The sequence below is a fragment of the Scyliorhinus canicula genome, chromosome 20 (genome assembly GCF_902713615.1).
Source record: "Scyliorhinus canicula chromosome 20, sScyCan1.1, whole genome shotgun sequence".
Taxonomy (NCBI): Eukaryota; Metazoa; Chordata; class Chondrichthyes; order Carcharhiniformes; family Scyliorhinidae; genus Scyliorhinus; species Scyliorhinus canicula.
Genome location: NC_052165.1, coordinates 45,450,715 through 45,473,056, shown reverse-complemented (window position 1 = coordinate 45,473,056; position 22,342 = coordinate 45,450,715). Strand labels below are relative to the sequence as shown.

At 41.0% G+C, this 22,342-nt stretch overlaps 1 protein-coding gene across 1 annotated transcript in view; it reads right to left on the bottom strand.

Annotated features, from left to right (window-relative positions):
* The window catches only part of LOC119955117 (protein phosphatase 1 regulatory subunit 12A-like), a 291,292-nt gene that overhangs the window by 70,764 nt on the left and 198,186 nt on the right, over nucleotides 1–22,342 (bottom strand). Inside the window, 8 exon segments of the mRNA XM_038781005.1 lie at nucleotides 3,705–3,729; nucleotides 3,731–3,793; nucleotides 12,731–12,754; nucleotides 17,088–17,181; nucleotides 17,184–17,200; nucleotides 19,762–19,778; nucleotides 19,780–19,871; nucleotides 19,874–19,899. Coding sequence (XP_038636933.1) covers nucleotides 3,705–3,729; nucleotides 3,731–3,793; nucleotides 12,731–12,754; nucleotides 17,088–17,181; nucleotides 17,184–17,200; nucleotides 19,762–19,778; nucleotides 19,780–19,871; nucleotides 19,874–19,899 — 358 coding nt within the window.

Genomic DNA, 22,342 nt, shown 5'->3' with positions numbered 1-22,342 from the left:
TTCCTCGAACAATATGTTGTGGATGGAACCAGAGATCATGCTATTTGTACCTGGTAATGAGGCAAGCTTAATAAACAATCTGCGTAAAAGATCCCCAAGGAAACAGTGACCATAAATGGAAGAATTTAGCATTAAGTTTGGGAGCAAGAAAGCTGGGCCAGAAACAACTGTGTGAAACTTAAACAACAAATAAATGAGGGTAGAATTGGCTGGAGTGGATTAGGAAAGGAGCTTAGCAGAAGAAGCAGTTAATCAGCAATGGCAGACATTTATAGAATCATCGAACCCCAACAGTGCAGGTCATTCGGTCCATCGGGTCTGCACTAACTCTCCGAAAGAGCACCCGACATGGGCCCATGCCCCCACTCTATCCTCGTAATTTAAATATTCTTGGAAGATTACTACCAGTACATCACTGTTTCTGTAGCTACTTCCTTTAATATCCTAGGATGCAGCACATCAGGTCCAGGGGACTTTTCGACCTTTTGCCCATTAGTTCTTTACTACAGAGAGCTGTAGGGGCTGGGTCATTAAGTGTACTCAACGCGGAAATAGACAGATTTTTAATTTGAAAGAGAATCAAGGGTTATGGGGATAAGGCAGGAAGGTGGAGTTGAGGATCATCATAGGAGATCAGTCAAGGTCTCATTGAATGCCGGAACAGACTTGACGAAGCGAATGGCCTACTTCTGCTCCTCTGTCTTATGAATGAAGGGCCTCTGGTGCAGTCGGGATACTCATCACTTCCACCCAAGTCATGTCAAAAAAATAACTTGTTCGCGAAACTAGTTTAAAACTAGCGAAACATTTGCTCTGCCTGATGGTACTTCTGAAAAACTTAAGGATGTGTGCATCATTGGCTAGGTCAGCATTTGTCATCCATCACTAATTGCCCACGAGATGGTGGTGATGAGCAGCTTTCTTGAACAACTGCAGTCCATTTTCAAAAAATTCTGTCAGAGAGAGAGCATTGCTGGCGAGGCCAGCATTTATTGATTATCTAAAATTGCCCTCGAGAAGGTGGTGATGCACTGCCATCTTTAACGGCTTCAGGCCATGTGGTGTAGGTACACCCACAGTGATGTTAGGGAGCAAGTTCTGGGATTTTGTCCAGCGACAGTGAAGGAACATTGATAAACTTCTATAGCAAGATGATGTGTGGCTTGGAGGGGAACTTATAGATGATGGTGATCCCACGCATCTGCTGCCCTGGTCTTACGTATCAGATGACACACAATTGGAAGGTGAAGCGCCTTGGTGAGTTGCTGCAGTGCATTTTCTAGATGGTACATAATGCTGCCACCATGATGATGGAGAGAATGAATGTTTGTGGTGGTGGATGGGATGCCAATCAAGTGGGCTGCTTTGTTCTGGGCTGTGTTAAGCTTCTTGTGTTGTTAGAGCTGCCCTCATCCAGCTAAGCATAGAGTATTCTATCACACACCTGACTTGTGTCTTGCAAACCTTGGACAGCAACTGAGTTACTTGCCACAGAATTTCCAGCCTTTAACCTGCCCTTGGAGGTACAATATTCATACGGTTGGTCCAATTCAATTCTTGGTGAATGGAAACACCTACCACATCATGCTAATAGTAGGGAAAATCAGTAATGGTGATGCTATTTTCTGTCAAGAGAGTTGGTTAGGTTTACTCTTGTTGGAGATGATCATTGCTCGTGTCATTACCATTTCTGTGGCATGAATATTACCAGCCACTTAATCGACCAAGCTGAAATGTTGTCCAAGTCTCCCGCCACATGGACACTTACTACTTTAGTGTTTAAGGAGCTTTAGAATAGAAATACCAAGATATATTAAGCCAATATTGTAGACCTGTTAGCTAGTTCCATTAATTTTTTAAAAATCTTTTTATTGGCCTCTCTCATTTATAAACAGTTGTTGCTTATATACGTAACATTTTTCTTGCCCACACTAATTTGCTTTATTTTAAAGAGAGGTTTGTTTTGTCCTTCATTTGACTAACTCTACGTACATTTTGCTGCCCTCTGGATCGGTCTATGATATCCCCCCTTCCTCTCCCCCCCCCACTGATTTCCCCATTGTTCCTTTACAGGATGCCTCCTCCATTTGTACCCAGTCTGCGACAGGTTCTTGTACCCATCCCTTCACTCTTTCTACCATTGCTGCCCAGTGGTAGTATTGTAGGTTCGGTAAAGCGAGGCCCCCTCTGACTTTCCCTCTTTGCAGTGTTGGTTTGGGAATTCTCGGGTTTTTACCACCCCACACAAATGCCATGATTAGCCTGTCTACATTTTGGAAAAAGGCCTTGGGGATGAAGATGGGGATGGATCTAAACAGGAAGAGGAACCTTGGCAGTACGTTCATCTTCATTGTCTGCACTCTTCCTGCCAGGGAGAGTGGGAGTGAGCCCCACCTTTGAAGGTCTTTTCTTACTTCCTCCACCAGACTGGTCAGGTTCCACTTGTGGATCTGTGTCTAGTCTCTGGCTATTTGGATCCCCAGGTAATGGAATCTGTTCTGGGCCGTTTTGAACGGGAGCCCCTTCAGCTCTGCCCCTCCCCCTTTTGGGTTCACTGAGAATGTCTCGCTTTTGCCCAGGTTATGTTTGTAGCCCGAGAAGGTTCCAAACTCTTTCAGTATTTGCAGTATTGCCTTCAGTCCCTCCTGTGGCTTTGCGACATAGAGGAGCAGGCCATCTGCATAGAGTGAGACTGTGCTGTCTGTCTCCTCTCCGGATTCCCTTCCAGTTTTTTGTGTCCCGCAGGGCTATCGCCAGGGGTTCAATCGCTATCGCGAACAAGAGTGGGGACAGGGGGCAGCCCTGTCTTGATCCTCTCTGTAGCTGGAAGTACTCAGAGCTGGTGGTGTTAGTTCAGACACTCGCTTTGGAAGCATTGTACAGGAGTCTCACCCAGGTGGTGAATCCCGCTCCTAGCCCAAACACTTCCAGTACCTCGAGGAGGTCCGGGGTGGGTGGGGGGGAAGAGTGTTGCAGAAGGCCCGGTGCCTTCCCCACCTGCATGGAGCAGATGCTCTCCATGATTTCAGCTTCACTATTTACAAAACAACACGGGTACATTTCCCATACCGGCTGAGGTTATCCATGAAGGCCCCGCCTTCTTAACCTTACTCCTTGCCCGAGATGTGGTAACCTTCAGTTAAATCACCACCAGGCAGTTCTCTGTCAATAGAGGGGAACAGCCTCTGGTCCTCTGAGAATATGGCGACTTTCATTTCATTATAAAATCTGCAGCTGTGCAAATTGGCTCAATGGCAATTGGGGATCGAGAATAAAAGCTGACCTAACCAGTGATGGTTACATTCCATGGAAGAACACAAAGAAAGATTTGAGCATGAGAAAGTACAAGGCACATTATATTCACCATGTGCTGGCTGATTGGTATGAGGCAAAACAAAGATTCCAAAAAAGATGGGGGTGCATCTTTTTCCACATGAGAACAACATTGTGATACAATTGGTCAGACAGAAGTAGATTCTTCTGGTTGTTGTGGGCTTCAAGAACAAGAAAACTAGATTCAAGATTAAATGTCAGCTTCAGGACAGAGGGAAAGAGAAACTGCTTTGCAGAGCTAAGAGGCTTTGAATTTCAGATCCAAGGTTGACAATTGATGTGAAAGCAAGACAAAAATTCAAGATTAGACTGGGTAGGCAAATGAAGAACAATAACTTTTTAAATCAAGAGGAGGAAAAGACAAAACTTGCCTGTGTTGACCTTCGCGATGCCTTGCTGTCTGGACCTGGCTTTTCTTTGTGACTCGGATTCTTCATCTCGAACAGGAGTAAATACGACCCTTCAACAGTAAATGTATTTGAGTCAGGAAATGACAAATGACTTGTAATTCGCATATATTTGTTCAATGAGAAGTGTAATTTGCTCAACAACTTGAGTGCAAATCACTTATTAAATATGAAGCCAAATATATCCACGTCCCATTTGTAGTTATTCACAAATGATAACATAAACAGTCTTCAACTTAATATCTCCTACCAATCTCGACAGTTTTAAAAACAGAAGAACATATGTATCTCTACTTAAACTGTTGTGCAAGTACACCAATTCCAAAATGAACTTCGGCATCAATCTCACTTTTTTTCAAATCTAATTAATTACAGGGAAAGTCCTTCAAAACCAGCAACATTGGGACTAATACTATTGGGTCTTGCCAGGTTTTGGGGAGAAATTGGAACCACTTAATTCAGTGAGCAAGGCACAAAGACAAATTAAGTGATATGATTGCAAAGCACTTTAGGTTAATGGCCATGTGGTTACTGATATTACTCATTGGATTTAATAACTATCATGCCACATCCACTTCCCAAAATCAGCAAACCCTGTTTAAAATGAGAAAACTATATTGTTTTATTAAGTATGGAATAAAATTGCATTATCTCAACACATTGGATATTGATCTGCAGTTTCTTTTTTAAAAAGGTCATTTACCTTTGCCTGGAAGCAAGCCTGTCTTCTTCCAAGAAATCATCAACCTGCATGATACTGGAGGAAGATCTGTTTGTTTTGTACTGTTATCACTTTAATTGATGGGGGAAATCAATTGTCAGGGACAAGCTTCAGGTTTCCTGCTGGTTTTAAAGTCAGTCTTGTTGCGTAATTAGCAGAGACGGTTTCCCTACTCTCTTCATCTGCATTACCCGAGATTGTGTGCAGGTTCTCAATCTGCTGTCAAAGAATCCTCATCCAAGTGTAACTTGTCTGCATTTGGAGCTACAAAGCTGATCAGGGCGCCAAGTACCCTTGATGAAAACTCCCAGATGCCCATTGGGACCATCGTCTCATCTTCAAGAGGGAACTGTAGGTCGACAGCGTTGAGCCCCTGCAAACCTTATCCTTTATTTTGTAATGCCTATCCTTGAAAGCCCATTTCTGTAGAGATACTCTATTTGTTTGTCCTTTGTTTACATGTGCTTCTATAGGTTTTAACCAGTTTTGCAACTTGCTAAGAAGTTTTGTTTTATAATAAACAATTGCTCTAAGTGTATTCATCGAAGCCCATTTAAAGTCTATTTTATACTGTGTACCAGTGCAAAAGGTAAACAACATTTTGGTGAGTAAACTGAACTCTTATATTAATGGTATGACCTGCTGAGTATTGGGGCTCCTCCCATCCTGGTTATAACAAAAAGATCAAATTGAAGAGATGTTATAAATACTCTGTAGTTGTAACTGAAAACTTTGTTTTTATTCATGCAAGATTGTAAAGTACTTTTAATAACTGACTTTGAACTGACTGAGGTCAACTGTAAGAAGGCTCTCCTATGTGGGTCAGGTCAGATGGATACGTCCAAACTGGGTTGGGTGGTTTCAAGGTTTACTATGCCACTCGGAACACACTTTTTGGGTTGCCAGATTTGAGGCACTCGACCTGTACATTGATCTAAACACATTTAGACAATGGATATTTGTATCCATTCTGTATGCAAAATTAATTACAAATTTCAGTACCAGGCTTAAAAAATTATATTCAATCATTTCAACTCAAGGCCAGATTGTTCATTCTGGAACAAGCATTTACTTCAAAATCATTTGTACTACAGGCACCACTGACATACTTACACTCATACACTAGACAGCATATGCTAACAGAAATGCAGGACACAATTAGACTGGATTCTGAAGGGAATTATTCAAAGGCACACATGTAACCTTCAGAGGAAAAGCTTGTACTATTTGGCATGCATTACAATAGCTGATAACAGGGACACATCATTTGGCTGCAAATGGCAGAACACTGCACCAAAACTGCATCAAATTTGGAGCTTGGCAAGACAAAGTTTGGCACATCACAACTTTCTGCCTCCACAGAACAGCTTAAGTAATCAAACACAAAAAAACTAATCAATTCTGCAGTTTGCCACAATTGAATGATAAAAAGCTATTAAAATGATCTATAAGCATTCTTCGTTATAAATACAATGCTTAATTTTATAAATTAACAGTCCTATAAACAAAACTGTTAAATAATTTGCTAATGATAACATTCATCAATAAACTGCTAAAATAATGTGCGATTGCTAAATTAAGTCAAATCCTAATTTTTGAGTTGATTCAACAGTTGTTTTCATAAGTGAACACTAAGTTGACAGAGAACAAAATGTGCTGCATTTTTAGCAAGGTACGAACCAACCAATTAGAACTATGGAAGAAAAGCAATCTAGTGACTATGGTACTTGACTAGCAACACAAATTGAGACCCCCAATCAGTTTGGGTTCTGCCAGGGGCACTCAGCTCCAGACCTCAATTACAACCTTGGTCCAAACATGGGTGAAGGTTCTGCATTCCAGAGGTGAAGAGAGTGTAACTGCCCTTGACTTCCAAAAGGCCTTTGACAAGGTGCCTCACGGGAGACTTGCTGAGTAAAATAAGGGCCCATGGTATTCGAGGCAACGGTACTAACATGGATGACGATTGGCTTGTCAGACAGAAGGAAGAGAGTTGGGATAAAAGGTTCTTTTTCGGAATGGCAACCGGTGACAAGTGGTGTCCCGCAGGTCAGTGTTGGGGCCACAGCTGTTCTCTTTATATATTAACGATCTAGATGACAGGACTGGGGGCATTCTGGCCAAGTTTTGACGATGATAAAAGATAGAGTGGAGGAGGCAGGTAGTATTGAGGACGGTGGGGAGGCTGCAGAAAGATTAGACAGTTTAGGAGAATGGTCAAGAAGTGGCTGATGAATTCAACGTGGGCAAGTTGCGAGGTCGTGCACTTGGCAAAAAAGACATAGAGGGCATGGACTATTTTCTAAACGGTGACAACAATTCATAATGCTAAAGTGCAAAGGGACTTGGGAGTCCTAGTCCAGGATTCTCTAAAGGTAAACTTGCAGGTTGAGTCCGTAATTAGAAAGCAAATGTAATGTTGTCATTTATCTCAAAGAGGCTTGGAATATAAAAGCAGGGAGTACTTCTGAGCTTATAAAGCACTAGTTAGGCCCCATTTAGAATACTGTGAGCAATTTTGGGGCCCCCATACCTCAGGAAGGACATTACTGGCACTGGAGCGGCTGTCCCAGCGGAGATTCACACGGGTGATCCCAGGAAGGTAGGCCTAACATACGATGAACGTCTGAGGATCGTGGGATTATATTCATTGGGGTTTAGGAGGTTGAGGGGAGATCTAATAGAAACGTACAAGATAATTAATGGCTTGGATAGGATGAACGTAGGGAAGTTGTTTCCATTAGCAGGGGAGACTAGGACGCGGGGGCACAGCCTTAGAATAAAAGGGAGTCACTTTAGAACAGAGATGAGGAGAAATTTCTTCAGCCAGAGAGTGGTAGGTCTGTGGAATTCATTGCCACAGAGGGCGGTGGAGGCCGGGACATTGAGTGTCTTTAAGACAGAAATTGATAAATTCTTGATTTCTCGAGGAATTAAGGGCTATGGGGAGAGAGCGGGTAAATGGAGTTGAAATCAACCATGATTGAATGGTGGAGTGGACTCGATGGGCCGAATGGCCTTACTTCCACTCCTATGTCTTATGGTCTTATGGTCTTATGGATATAAAGGAAGCATTGCACAGACTGAGGCACCAAGAAGTCCTAATAAGACTAAACGTGAAACAGTTTGAATCAAAGGCCAATCATCTCAGCTCCACAACCATTGCTGCAGGAGTACTTCAGGGTAGTGCACAAGACAAAGATCTTCAAGAACTCCATCAATTACCTTGTGCCATACCATGCTCAGGGCTCCATCTTGCATTCCTCAACTAATTAAGCAATCAATGTTCTTAAGCCCACAAATCTAGACAACATTTCAGGCTTAAGCTGACAGATGTCAATTCATATTAGGCCTGCGCAAAGATCATCTTTAACAAAGGAGAGTCAACTACTTCCTCTTAACATCACAAATCACACACAACATCCTGACTCGCTATTCCTTCAGCTCACAGTTAAATGCAGCACCTCCATGAACTAGTGGTGCAAGATAGCAGCCCACCACTTATCAAGAGCATTTAGGGTTGGGCAACTGATTGCAGCCCTTGCCAGCCTGTGAATTGAATTCAATAAATCTGATCATGAAAAGGTCTTACGATACCCAAAAGGGTTCACTTCCCTACCTTTTTAAGGAAGGGAACATGACACAGTGCTTGGTTTGACCTACAAGTGCCCTCCAAGTTTATTGCCTTTCTTTAGGGGCAGCTTGACAAACATTACAGTGATCAAGGCCACCAGCTTCTCAGGGTATCCCAAGAGTGCGGAAATAAACACTTTCACCAGTTCAACACATCACAAGAACTCGTATAAGTTCAATTCGGTTTTACAAATTAATCTACACATAGCATGGTGCTAGTTTCTACATATGGATACTGATGGCACCCACATTATTTTATTACCACCTTCAAGACAGTGATCACTATGCATCTCATTGCCTGCCCGATTGTTCAAACTGAAGCCATTTGCTAGGCTTCCCACTAGAAACTGTAAGCGGATGTTCCCACTTTTGTTCTTCCTCACAAGCTGCTTCACTGAGGTTGAACATATTGTCCATGTGTTCAGTAATTAAAGAAAGCCAGCATGGATTTCTTAAGGGAAAACATGTTTTAGCTATACTTGGAGCTTTTTGAAGGAAGGCAACAGAAAGGGTTGATGAACGGTAATACAAGTTGATATAATGTACTTGGACTTCCAAAAGCATTTGATACAATGGCACACAACAGACTAGTGAACAGAGTTATAGATCATGGAATAAAGGGGACATTAGCAATCTGGATCTAAAATATTGCTGATGTGACAGGAAAGAGAGAGAATGTGGTTAATGAAATGGTTGTAACTGTCCGATATATTTGGTGAGACCATAGCTGGATAGAGGAGCAGATTTTGGTTCCCTTATTTAAGGAAAGATATTATTTAATAGAATTCCTATAGTGTAGAAGGCCATTTGGCCCGTCGAATCTTCACCGACCCGCTTGAAAGAGCACTACCTCCAAGGCCCAATCCCCCATACCATCACCCTATAACCACACTAGCCCTACTCAACCTGCAAATCTTTGGCACCAAGGGGCAATTTTAACATGGTCAATCCACCCAATCTGCACATCATTGGACTGGGGGAGGAATACCCAGAGCATCTGGAGGAATCCCATGAAGACACAGGGAGGAAGTACAAATTCCACAGTCTCCCAAGTCTCAAATTGAACCCGGGTCCCTGGGGCTGTGAGGCAGCAGTGCTTACAAGGCCTGATCCCTGGTATGGAAAAGGGGGGGGGGGGGGGGCTGTCTTCTGAGCAAAGATTTAAAATATTGGGATTCTACTCATTGAAATTTAGAAAAACGAGAGGTGATCTCATTGAAACATGGAGGATTATTAAGGGGCTTGACAGGGTAAATGTTGAGAGGATGTTTCCCCTCATGGGAGATTCTAGGAGCAGAGGGCACAATCTCAGAATAAAGGGGTGTCAATTTAAGACTGAGATGAGGAAAAATGTCTTCTTTCAGCGGGTTGAGTGTCCTTAGAATTCCTTGTCACAGAGCACTGTGAGGCACAGTCCTAGTGTATATTTCAGGCAGAGGCAGATATATTCTTGATTAGTAAGGTAATGAAGGGCAGGAAAGTGGACGTGAAGAATGTTGCATCAGCCATGATCCTATTGAATAGCGTAAGCAGCACACTCAAGGGACAAAGTAGCACACTCCTGTTCCTATTTTTTATGGTCTTATATTTTTTGAGCTGTTGGAAGTCCAAAGATGTGCAGGTTAGGTGAATTGGCCATGCTCAATTGCCCCTTCGTGATCAAAAGATTAGGTGGAGTTACTGGGATAGGGTGGGGGCATGGGCCCAGGTAGGGTGCACTTTCCAAGGTTTGGTGCACTCAAATGGACCAAATATCCTCCTTCTGCACTGTAGGGATTTTATGATTCTGTGAAGGATTTTAGTCGAGTTCTCCTTGGGTCAGTGTACGGATCCTTGCTTTTCCTGTAACATATTAATAACCTAAACATGGTGCACAAGGAAGAATTTCAAAGTTAGCAAGTAATACAATCTTGGAAACAATGTGAACTGTGTGAAGGATGGTGTAGACCTCTAAAGATACCAGACAAGTTTGTGGAATGGATTGACAGTTGGCAGATGAAGTTCAATCTGGAGAAACGTGAAGTGATTCATTTGGTCGGAAAATATGGCAGTGACAATATGAAATAAAGGCACAATTCCAAAGGGAGTGCAGGAGCAGAGACCTGGATGTGTATGTGCAATTTTTAATTGAAAGTGGCAGGACAGTGTGATAGAGAAGTTAATAAAGCATTCAATAGTCCAGGCTTTATTAACAGGGCAGAGCAAGGTGGTTATGCTGAATTTCATAGGACATTGTCCTGCCTGTGTTGCACATTTGTTCTGTGCTGTACTGTTCTATATCTTGGTTTCGGACAAAGCTCGGCACAACATCAAGGGCCGAAGGGCTGTTCTGTGCTGTACTTTTCTATGCAGTTCTGGGTGCTGCACTTTAGGAATGATGAGAAGGAATTGGGACAATACAGAAAAAAATCATGAGAATTGTTCCAGGGGTAAGAAACTTCAGTTTTGAGAAGAGATTGGAGAAGTTTAGGACTTCTTTCATTGGAGCAAAGAAGGTCAAGAACAGATTTGATACAGGTATTCAAAATCATGAGTCTGGATAGAGTAAATAGGGAGAAAGTGTTCTCACTTGTGAAAGGATCGAGAAGAAGATGTACAATTGAAAGTAATTGGGAAAAGAAGAAAACGTGACATGAGGAAAAGCTTTTACATGCAGCAAGTGGTTGCAGTCTGGAATGCACTGCCCGTGTTGGTGGAGGTAGGTTCAATTGAAGCACTCAAAAGGGAATTATCCAGGTAAAGGAAGAATGTGTAGGGTTACAGGCAGAATTTGGGAGAATGGCACTACGTTGATTGCTCATTCGGAGATCTGGTACAGCCATGGGTTAAATGGCAGTCTCCTATTTGCTAACAATCCTGTGATTCTGTGAACAAATGGGCTATGTATGGGGAGGGAAATGAGAGGAAACAGTGATGTTAGGGGATGTTGCCCTGGCTGGCTAGTCTAGAACACAGGATCACAGTCTCTGAATAAGGAACCAGCAATTTGAGATTGACAAGAGGAGAAATTGCAACACTCTTAGATCTTTAGAATTTTTTTACCCCAGGCAACTGTAGATGCTGATTTGTTGAGTATATCCAACACATATCCCGGTATTGTCGCTGGATTAGTAATCCAGAGACTCAGGATAATGCTCTGGGGACCTGGTTTGAATCTCGGCAGGGCAAATGATGGAATTCAAATTCAATAAGAAGTCTGGAATTAAAAGTCTAACGACGGCCGTGAAACCATTGTCGATTGTCACAAAAACCCATCTGGTTCTCTAATGTCCTTTTGGGAAGGAAATCTGCCATCCTTACCCGGTCTGGTCTACATGTGACTCCAGACCCACAGCAATGTGGTTGACTCTTAAATACCCTCAGGGATGGGAAATAAATGCTGGGTCAGCCAGCGACACCCACATTCCATAAACAAATAAAGAAAAAGGAGATCGACAGATTTTTAGATGTGAAGAGAATTGAGGTACAAGGAAAGTGTGGAAAAGTAGATTTGGTTTACATCAGCCATCATGATATTGAATGGTGGAGCTGGCTTGAAGGGTCAGGTGGTCTAATCATGTTGCTATGTCCATACAGATTCAGTATAGCATTGTTGTTATCGTTTCTCTTCCCGCACCTAGTGGTGCATACGGCTGTTCCCATAATGGTTTTTTTCCTGTACTAGCCTGTTGCCATGGGCTTGGAACTTGAAGGGCACCATTCCACATCAAGCATAGCTGACCAGGAGTCACTCCCGCTCTTCCCATCTGCCACTGGCATGTTCGAAGGATTTTGAAGCCTGATAGCCAACCTGTTGGCCACTTTCGGAACACAGCTTCCTTGGCCATCAAGTCTAAAGTAAGACTCAAACACGGGGTTACTGGCTCAGAGTCAGTGACGTTACACATTGCATCTCAGGACCTCCTTCATTGCAACATGGCATAACACAATTACACCAAAATCTAAGTAAGAAGTCTTACAGTTTAAAGTCCAACAGGTTTGTTCAAACACTAGCTTTCTGAGCACTGCTCCTTCCTCAGGTGAATCAAGAGGTTCGTTCACCTGAGGAAGGAGCAGTGCTCCGAAAGCTAGTGTTTGAAACAAACCTGTTGGACTTTAACCTGGTGTTGTAAGACTTCTTACTGTGCTCACCCCAGTCCAACACTGGCATCTCCACACCTTGGCTGCCAAAACTAAGAATTAGCTACATTAGATATTTACAATTAGAAATGAAAAAAAAATGAAATCGCTTATTGTCACGTGTAGGCTTCAATGAAGTTACTGTGAAAAGCCCCTAGAGGTGCCTGATGTGAAAATAAAACAGAACATAGATGATACTTCTAACTGCAAGTGCTCAATTCAAACATTTTATACCAATACAGATGTTAAAACGCATGCAAATTTAGAAGCATCATATTTATAGTAGCCCCAAGCATCCAATTCAATTATAAAATTTTATGCAATTCTCAGAGTCAGCAATTATAAAAGGAACATTAATGAAAAGAGAAAGCCTGTATCATGCCAATTGTTTTCACTTCATACGAGGTATTTGGGTAATTAAGTAATTCTAATGTTTTGGTTACAGTGTATTGAAATTACATTCTTAAAATCACAAGCCAGTATTAATGGCCACAAAGCATGCAGATCTTCATCTCACCGAATCTCGAAAGGAACCAATAGTCTGATGAAAAAAAAATTAAGTTTTGGTAAAAATTCAAAACATGGAATTACTGATTATTATTGAGTACTGTCTAGATTTTAAAAATAAAGAGTGAGAGAAAGAATAAAGAAAAAGGAAGGGTGGAAATTGGAAAGAAAAAAGAGGAGATAACAAGTGAGGAACTAGCAGGGAATTGGATCAAGAGGCTGAAATTCAAAGAGAAAAGGCAAAATGAGAGAGAATTTGACTGGTTCATAAACTCATGCACTGATTTGACTAATCTCCCATTCTCAACTTGATCAAATAAATTAAAATGCCAAAGTAATTTGTTGCATTGCATGACACTAATGAAGCATTCTTCAATTATAATTTTATATTCAATATAATTTTTATGTCAATCATGAATTATTTACTGTCACATTGATAGACACTTAACTGAAAGTATGGGCTAATGAGGGATCAAGAAACGACATTGCACACTTGACCAATTTAATTGCATCTTTTGTGGAATTTGTAATGTTTGATAAAGAATATGGTCAATATTATATATCTCATTTTCAGAAGTAATTCGATAGTTTAGACAGGCGGCATGGTCGGTGCAGGCTTGGAGGGTCGAAGGGCCTGTTCCTGTGCTGTACTTTTCTTTGTTCTTTGATAATGTGCCATATAGACTCAGGAACAGGAATAGACCAATCAGTCAGTCAAGCCTGCTCCACCATTTAATACGATCGTGGCTGATTGGACACTTGAATGTCCACAGAGTCTGGAAAGTTAATTTAGTTTTGTCCAAATTGCAGCAACACTAAATTTGCCAAGTAATACTGGAATCAGGTCTTGCCTTGACTCTTGGGAAAAGCAATACATAATGCGTCCACTTAGAACCACTGATACAATTACAAATCTAGATCTTTATTCTGAATTCTCTGTTGCGCCACTTCAGAAACACCTTATACTTATGATTTCCATTTGTCCCTCATCCATCTCTATATTTAGGCAGATGCATTCCCTTCATAGTTCCATTGAAAGTAGTTTCATAATAATGTAAAGGGTTATGGGGATGAGTGTGAAAGACATTGAAGTGTCCAATCAGCCACAATCATATTAAATGGTGGAGCAGGCTTGACTGACTGAATGGTCTATTCCTGTTCCTGAGTCTATATTATCGAATGACTTCTGAAAATGAGATATATAATACTGACCATATTCTTTATCAAACATCACAAATTCCACAAAAGATGCAATTAAATTGGTCAAGTGTGCCATGTCGTTTGTTGATCCCTCATACTTTTCTAAGTATTTGAAAATTTCATCCCACGAGGAGCTTCAGAAGTTTACATACATGGGATTAGCCAGTGTACCATTTCACGGTTTATCCCTTACCTGCAAAGCTCTGACAAACTAAGAGAAAATTATGACAAAGCCTGTATTATTTCCTTCAGTATTCTGGGATGGTTACCATTTAAGTCTTTTCCACTTTACTGTTACTAATATTACAATCCCAACCAAGACCCCAATAGGGGCAAGGATACTGGATCTAAACCCTAATATTTTAGTTTATTTTATATGACAGTGTGGAAAAGAATGATTCACTCCAACAGTGATTGGCATGAGGAAATAGAGATTGGTATTTTAAAACAAAACTTTATTATGAATACAATATTAAACTCTTCAACTTCATATCCAAAACAAACGTTACAATTACCGCTTAAACACCACCATTCAATTCCCATTAAACAAGAAACAGACAGCTCTCAATCAATCTTAAAATCAGCAACGGCATTGAGTAATACTTGCTTTACAGACAGATATGGCTCCACTAGAACCCCTTTAGACCTGGCTGAATATCTTCCAAAGGATGTTCATTTGGCATTTTTCAGCTTCTTACATTGTCCTCAGACAAGACATGCTCTGCTTTAAACATTTATCTTTTTATAACTATCCCAGTGGGAGAGAAATTGTGGTTGGAGTGTCAGACAATCAGATCTCAGCTCCTCTCCAAAGCCTTTCAAAAAAATCTCTCCAATTCCCTTAGTTCACCCAGCAATGATGCTTTTCTCAAGCTGGAAGGATCAGCCCAGACTGAAAAACACATTGCTCTGGTCAATTTCACCTTCTGGCTCCTAAAGACTCCCAGGCCCTGCAAACATAATCCTTTTTAAAAACATGACCACTGCAGTCAAAACACTACAAACCCAATTGTCCCAATATTCAGAATCCAATATTCCCAAAATCCTCCAGTCACACACTAACTTGAATATGTATCTCTTTTCCTCTCCTCAGCTACTCCTCCAGTCCCATTTACACCTTCCTCGAAAAAAGCTGAAGGAAAAAATACTTCTCAAAACAACTCCAATATTTCATCATCATGGTTTCCTATGGCTATTACCAAGTAGTGATGATAAAAGTGACCAACTAATTAATTGAGTCATACTACTGATTATCTGGTCATTATCTCACTAGTTGTGGGACTATTACTGTCTGCAAACTGGCTGCCAATTCTTCCTTACATTATAACGGTAACATATTTCACAGTACTTTTATTGGCTGTGAAGCACTTTGTGACTTCCCGAGGTTGAGAAAGAGGCTAAAGGATACTTTGTTTGCCTTGATCTTCAAATAGTTTATTTTGGAGAATATTAAAAACATCATACAAGAAATAATATATTAAAATCCATGTCTGGCTCAACCAGCACATCACGCTTACTGCCACTTTGGGGAAATACAAAGTGTGATGGTTGAAACTATGGTCAGATATAACAGCATTACCTGCCTCTGTCAATAACTATGAAAGAAAGCCATACTGGCAATGGTCCTCTGCCAAGCCCTAAGCAAATTCTGACTACATATGCAATTCTCAGTCTGGTAGCATGAACAATGTGCCATTCCTATGCTGTATTAGAATTAAAAAATAGCTCCTAATTTACTTTCCATACCTCCTCTTGAAGAATAAAATCTCAAACCTTTAGCATAATGACTTATTGAACAGGTTGTGTGATGGATGTTAAATAAGGAGTTTATGGCGATACGGTAAACAGGTGTTTGGTTTTGATTCATTATGATCAGATATGTATATAAAGAGTCAGCAACACTGGGTTGGATGTGGATTGGATTGGATTTGTTTATTGGCACGTGTACCGATGGTACAGTGAAAGTATTTTTCTGCGAGCAGCTCAACAGATCATTAAGTACATGGGAAGAAAAGGGAATAAAAGAAAATACATAATAGGGCAATACAAGGTATACAATGTAACTATGTAAGCACCGACATCGGATGAAGCATACAGAGTGTAGTGTTAATGATGTCAGTCCATAATGAGGGTAATTTAGGAGTCTGGAAAAGCGGGGAAGAAGCTGTTTTGAGTCTGTTGTGTGTTCTCAGACCTTTTGTATCTCTGCCCAATGGAAGAAGTTGGACGAGTGAGTAAGCCGGGGTGGGAGTGGGCTTGATTATGCTGTCCGCTTTCCCCAGGCAGCGGGAGGTGTAGATGGAAGTCAATGGATGGGAGGCAGGTTTGTGTGTGGATTGGGCTGTGTTCACGACTCGCTGAAGTTATTGCGATCTTGGGCCGAGCAGTTGCCATCCCATTCTGTGACGCCAGCCCAGATAGGATGCTTTCTATGGATGCATCTGTAAAGTCTGTTCAGGCTAATGTGGACATGCCAAATTTCCTTAGTTTTCCTGAGGAAGTATCGGTGCTGTTGTGCTTCTGGTGGGTAGCGTTGACGTAGGTGGACCAGGACAGATTTTTGGAGATGTGCACCCCTAGGACTTTGAACGGCTAACCATCCTCCACCCTCGACCCCGTTTGATGCTGACAGGGTTTGTACAGTACTTGCTCCTGAAGTCAAAACCAGCTCTTTAGTTTTGCTGGCATTGAGGGAAAGATTGTTGTCGCTGCTAGGTTCTCAATCTCCCTCCTGTATTCTGACTCGTCGTTATTCAAGATCCGGCCCACCTATGGTCGTATCGTCAGCAAATACCTAATATCGGTCCCCAATGCTTCAATGTCTGTCTCAAGTTAGCCTGTATTCTGATGCATTTTATATGTCCGCTTCATAAACCCTACAACTAAATAATTTAATCCATCATTTTGCAGCAGTTGTAAGGAGTGTCGTCCGCCCCAACATGTGGCTCCAAAATTCACCAAAAAACAAGTGGAAAGATAATGGTGAATGGAACAAAAGTGGGGGTTAGGGACATTACACATTCAGGAATCTGGTCACAACATTGGAACCTTTAAATCGACTTTTGAAGTACATGCTGGATCTATGTAAATTCCAAAATTAGACGATTCGAAAACCTAATCGCCACCTCTCTAAAGCTGCATCAAACACTACCAGGAAGGCTACACACCTGCGTCTCTCCCTGCCCTCTGTTGTTGAAGAGACAGTGCCAGTTGTAACCGCTGAAGGAACATTCTCTTCTCTCTTTTCAGTATTGTCCCCGTCGAGAACCGATTTGAGGTACTACGGCATATCAAGCAGCAACACAAACAAGAAAATAAGGCAAAGCACAACAAACATGAAATAAAAAATCAACCAAAATCAATTTTCAAACAGATTTTGTATGACTTAAGGACTGGCTTTAAATGTTAAATAAAAGGTCAATAATTTAGGGCCTTTGCTGAACTGTTTTCACTTTTCTGGGCTACTTTTGTTTCTGCAGTTTAATCTACAACTTGAGAATCTGTTCAAATATCAGCGAACTAGAATCTTGGTACATCCAAAAAGAATGTATTCTTTTGGGAAGAACAAAAACAGTACTGTGGAGGTAACTACACCACAGACTACAGCAGTTCAAATATTCTGCTCACTATCGCCTTTTCAAGATAAGTAGGGATGGGCAACAAAGGCTCCTCTCGCCAGTCCAGATCCAAATACTGTGAAAGAATTTTAAAAAGCAATCTGCTGAGGGTAGGAAATTGATTACACTACTGCTGAGAGTTAAGAAACAGTGTTACATATTCATATCTTATTGTCTGAAATGACGGAGAAAATTAACAATGGACTGTGGAATTCATAACAGACAGTACTGGAAACACACATCAGATGAAACAGCACTGGAAATGATAACATTACGGGGAGGTGGGGGATGGAGGAAGGAGATGGAGGGGAGAGAGCGAGATGAGAGAGCGAGAGAGCGAGAGGCGAGAGCGAGAAAGAAGTTTGGGTTGATTTTCTTTGTTCTCCGACTCCCCCACTGGAATCATGAAAGGCCTACATCTGAATTGTTAACCTGTCTTTGTATATTCACGGTGTATTTTCGAGGAATTTTACTCTGACACTACTATTTGGATATGCTATGCTATTGCCTGGTCTGAAATACTTCATGTTTACAAACCTTAAAGAACAGCCTAATGCTGCTTTGCTAGAATATTCTTAAAATGTTAATTGTGTTGGCATGATCTCTTTAAGGACATGAGACTTCACCTTGCCTTCCTGCCAATCGTCATAGAACTTCCCAAGTAATACACAGCAGTTTACACCTTTGGAGTCACAAGTATACCTGTGGACTGACTGGATATATAATTTACCAATGTCAGGGTAAAGTAAGTCGCCATTGTCCCAGACGACCATAGGCTGCTTTCCCTTTTGAGGGGAAAGGATAAATAATTTACCAATGTCAGGGTAAAATAAAGTCACCATTGTCCCAGACGACTATAGGCTGCTTTCCCTTTCGAGGGGAGAGCTGACTAGTAGTGGTTTAATCTGAGGATCACCACACCTCAAGCGAGGGGCAAGGTTCATGAATAACCTCAGCCACTGTTGGCCTCACTCCTGCATCACGAACCAGCTGTCCAGCCAACTAAGCTAAAGGGTAAACATCATTCCAATAGCTATTCATCAAAGTCCATCAATAAGCCACAGTCAACCTATTCTCACATTTCTAAATATGATGCTATTTCAAAATCTGGACCAATATTTCAAAATCTGTATCTCATTATTCTTATTGAAGAATCTCATACATTTCAACCATATTAATTTTGATTTGAGTCTCCCAACCTATTCCCGATTTGCCCTGGCAATTTGCGATTACCACTTAGTTTCTTTAAACACTAACTGGCCAATAGATACATCTGGGTACTTGCCCAAAATCATTATAAATATTAACTATTGAAGCCATGCTAAAATGTTCAAGCATGGCCATAGATGGCAGATTTCAGGAAAGGGCTTGGAAGATACAAACTATATTTACAGGACAAGATGTTAATGGGGTGTTCAGCAGGTCTGAGGAGTAAACATAATAGATTTTTCTGCAGTCAGTACACCATAAGGTAGATAACAATAAACGCATAAGAGTAGGGGATGTTATAAATTCTTCATAGCAAAGGATTATGGGAACATGGAAGGCATTATTAGAAGCAGCTACTGAAGAGACAACCATAACACCACACATGAAAAGGCAGCCAGGTTGATTGTCATCCCAAACAACCTTAAACATTCACTCCCCAACACCACTGACAGTGGCAGCAGGTATAACACACACAAGGTTCATTGCAACAACTTGCCACGGCTCCTTCAACTGCAGTTTTCCAACACGTGGCAACAGATTCATGAGAACACTTGCAAGTTCTCCTCCAAGCCACACTCATCCTAATTTGGAACCATATTGCCATTAATTCACTGTCGTTGGGTCAAAAACTTGGAACTTACTTCCAAACAACACTGAGGGCATCTACACCAGACAGATTGCAGTGGTTCAAGGCAGGGCTCACCTTCACCTTCTCAAGGGCAATATATGCTGACCGTGCCAATGATGCACATCCCTTGAATTTTTTTTTAAAATTTGAGTACATGAAGTAGGCAAGAAAATAAATTTCGAGTAGATGATTCTGATGTGCATTAGTGACGCCACTAGCCAATAGTCCAAATGGCCTCTTTTCTGAGCAAGATTTGACTTTCCCCAAATGACTGTTGCACTGTCATTGAGTATCCTTAAGACATACAAAGGAAAGAAAACATACAACATAGGAAGGAAAGGAAACTTACAACTTCCTTGCAAAATCTCGACAGTTCATTTGCTTTACCTGCCAGATGACGTGGAATGCAGATGTCCTGGTTATCGGTTGCAGGCTGTTTGATGAGGTAATGGTTGCTGTGGTGTTGGTTGAAGATGGCACTTGAACAGGACTGACCAATCCTCTTTCCTTCGTCCAAAAGAACTACTGAAGGGAAAAGTGGGGAGAAGGATTCATCAAAAGTCTTTGTTGTGATCTTACCTCAATGCTAAATATTAATTTTTCAGTAACCGTAATAAACCATTCTGCAAATAGCACACAATTTATTCCGACATTAGATGTAATATTAAACAGAAGGATTGGTGAAATTCTTCACCTCAATCCATGTTTTAGAGTTTTTAAAAAATTTGATGTTAAAGGAATCACTTGGCTATATTATGAGCTGTTTAAAAATTAAATAAAAAACAAGATCTAATGCCAAGCTCTTTCTTCCCTTCCAGAATGATTTAAAAAGATAGTGTTGCTGACACATGCACACACACAACTTAATTTGTTGCAATGTCCAAAAGTACCATCTTCACTAATAGACAGGGATAAAGAGCCCTCTGTAAACAACATAGATAGAACAGTACAGCACAGAACAGGCCCTTCGGCCCTCAATGTTGTGCCGAGCCATGATCACCCTACTCAAACCCACGTATCCACCCTATACCCAGGACACTACGGGCAATTTAGCGGTGGCCAATCCACCTAACATCTTGTGCAATATCAATTAATTTTGTCAAACAAATGAAGGCACGAATTTGGTTAATCCAAACTTTTATGTGAAGCTTGCACAATTGTTTTATAGGCTGTCCCTGTGGGAATAATATATTCATTGGACACAGTTTCAAAATAGAGACATTTTGTGAGAATTTTTATCAAACATTTTCTAAGCACTGCTGTCGTTTAAAAAGAGCAGCCTGAAACATTGAATTCTGTATAATGAACAGATGTTTTGTTTGTTTTCAGTTTGAGTATACCTTCTAAGCTTGGCAATGGTTTTTATTGCATCCAGTTTTCAGGCTACAAAAGTATATTGGAGTTCAGTATTTCACAACGTGGAAAAAATAATTTGACCAGAAAATAAACATGGTTTGCAGACATGTGCAACAAGACTGGGAGAAGTAGCTATAGAAAAGATGGCAAGTCAAATGGATTGAATAAAAACATGTATGGAAATGCATCAGCATAGTGCTTGTGATTTGCTTTGTTCTCAACACTGTTAAGGTTATTAAAAAGTTGTCCTTTGTTTATATTTGTGAAGTTACAGATGGTTAACTTTTATTACACATGAAAAGCAAGAGTTGCCCCAATGTTTCTTTCAGCTACACAACTAAAAATTAACCAGTTATCAAATGCACACATTTCCCTTTCAGCCAGTACATTTATCCAAAGAAACACGCATCACGAGAAGATGCTACTGAAGTTTGGTGAATGTGTGGTTTATGGGGGGTTGAATTCCAGTTCTGCAGAACTATAATCAAATTATGTTTGTTAAAAAAGCAATCAAAAAAAAATGTAGTGCAATGATATTTCTCAATGTCACCATCCAACCCATACTGCTTTGCAAAAAGGTCAGAAAATGGTGCTGTTTGGTGAGGTCCAATGAAACATTCAAGTCTTTAAACATGCCATTCAAAATGAAGTTTGGACACCAAGGGAGTGTCAACAATCCCAATCTTTGAAAGGATCCTCAAACTATTGGTAGATTGCTAAAGACAGGTTGACTAAAATAACTGTCAAAGATTTAGTCTGCACTCATACTTGAATTTTTTGATGCTTGTCCACAACAATGCAGTTCAGCAAAAGATTGGGACAGTAAGGATACCTTGTACACGAGACAACACTGACATGTTTTCCGTTACTGCGCATACTGGAACACCTGAGTGCAGTAGAAATATAAGGTTGGGAGGAAACTACCTCTACAGAGCTTGCCAAACATTAATTTAAATGAATGGAACTTGGATTTCTTTGGACACACAAAACAAAGGAAAACCAGTCATGGAATAGTTTTAAGTGCTATTCCCAGGATTACCCATGTTCCATGAGTACCAAAAGTCACCCCTGCATGTTAGCTCCATGCAATACCAAGAGAAAGTGGGCAAAAGCCACCATGTGCATATTAGAATGACCCCATACCAACTTCAATTACATCATAGAATGATACAGCACAGAAATGAGAGAAATGCCAGTATTATAGAGTAGTTACAATGGTGGAATTATAGCCACCTGAATGTAGACTGGGATGATAGGACTGCAAAGGATGGTCTAGCTCAGTGAGCTAGATGGCTGGTTTGTATATGCAGAACAAGGCCAGGTTCAATTCCTGTACCAGCTTACCCAAACAGGCACAGGAATGAGCCACTAGGGGCTTTTCACAGTAACTTCATACTTGGTGGCAATAAAAGATTATTATGGCGGGGGGGGGGCAAAAATTCATAAATTGCGATCGGGACAGTTTCCTACAGCAGTGGGTGCCCAGTCCAACAAGACAGGATGCACTGTTGGACCGATCCTTCAAAATGAGGAACAATTCCGAGACAGTGATCATTGTACTGTAAAGGTTTAGGATGATGATAGAAAAGGATAAAAGCAATTCAGGGTAAAA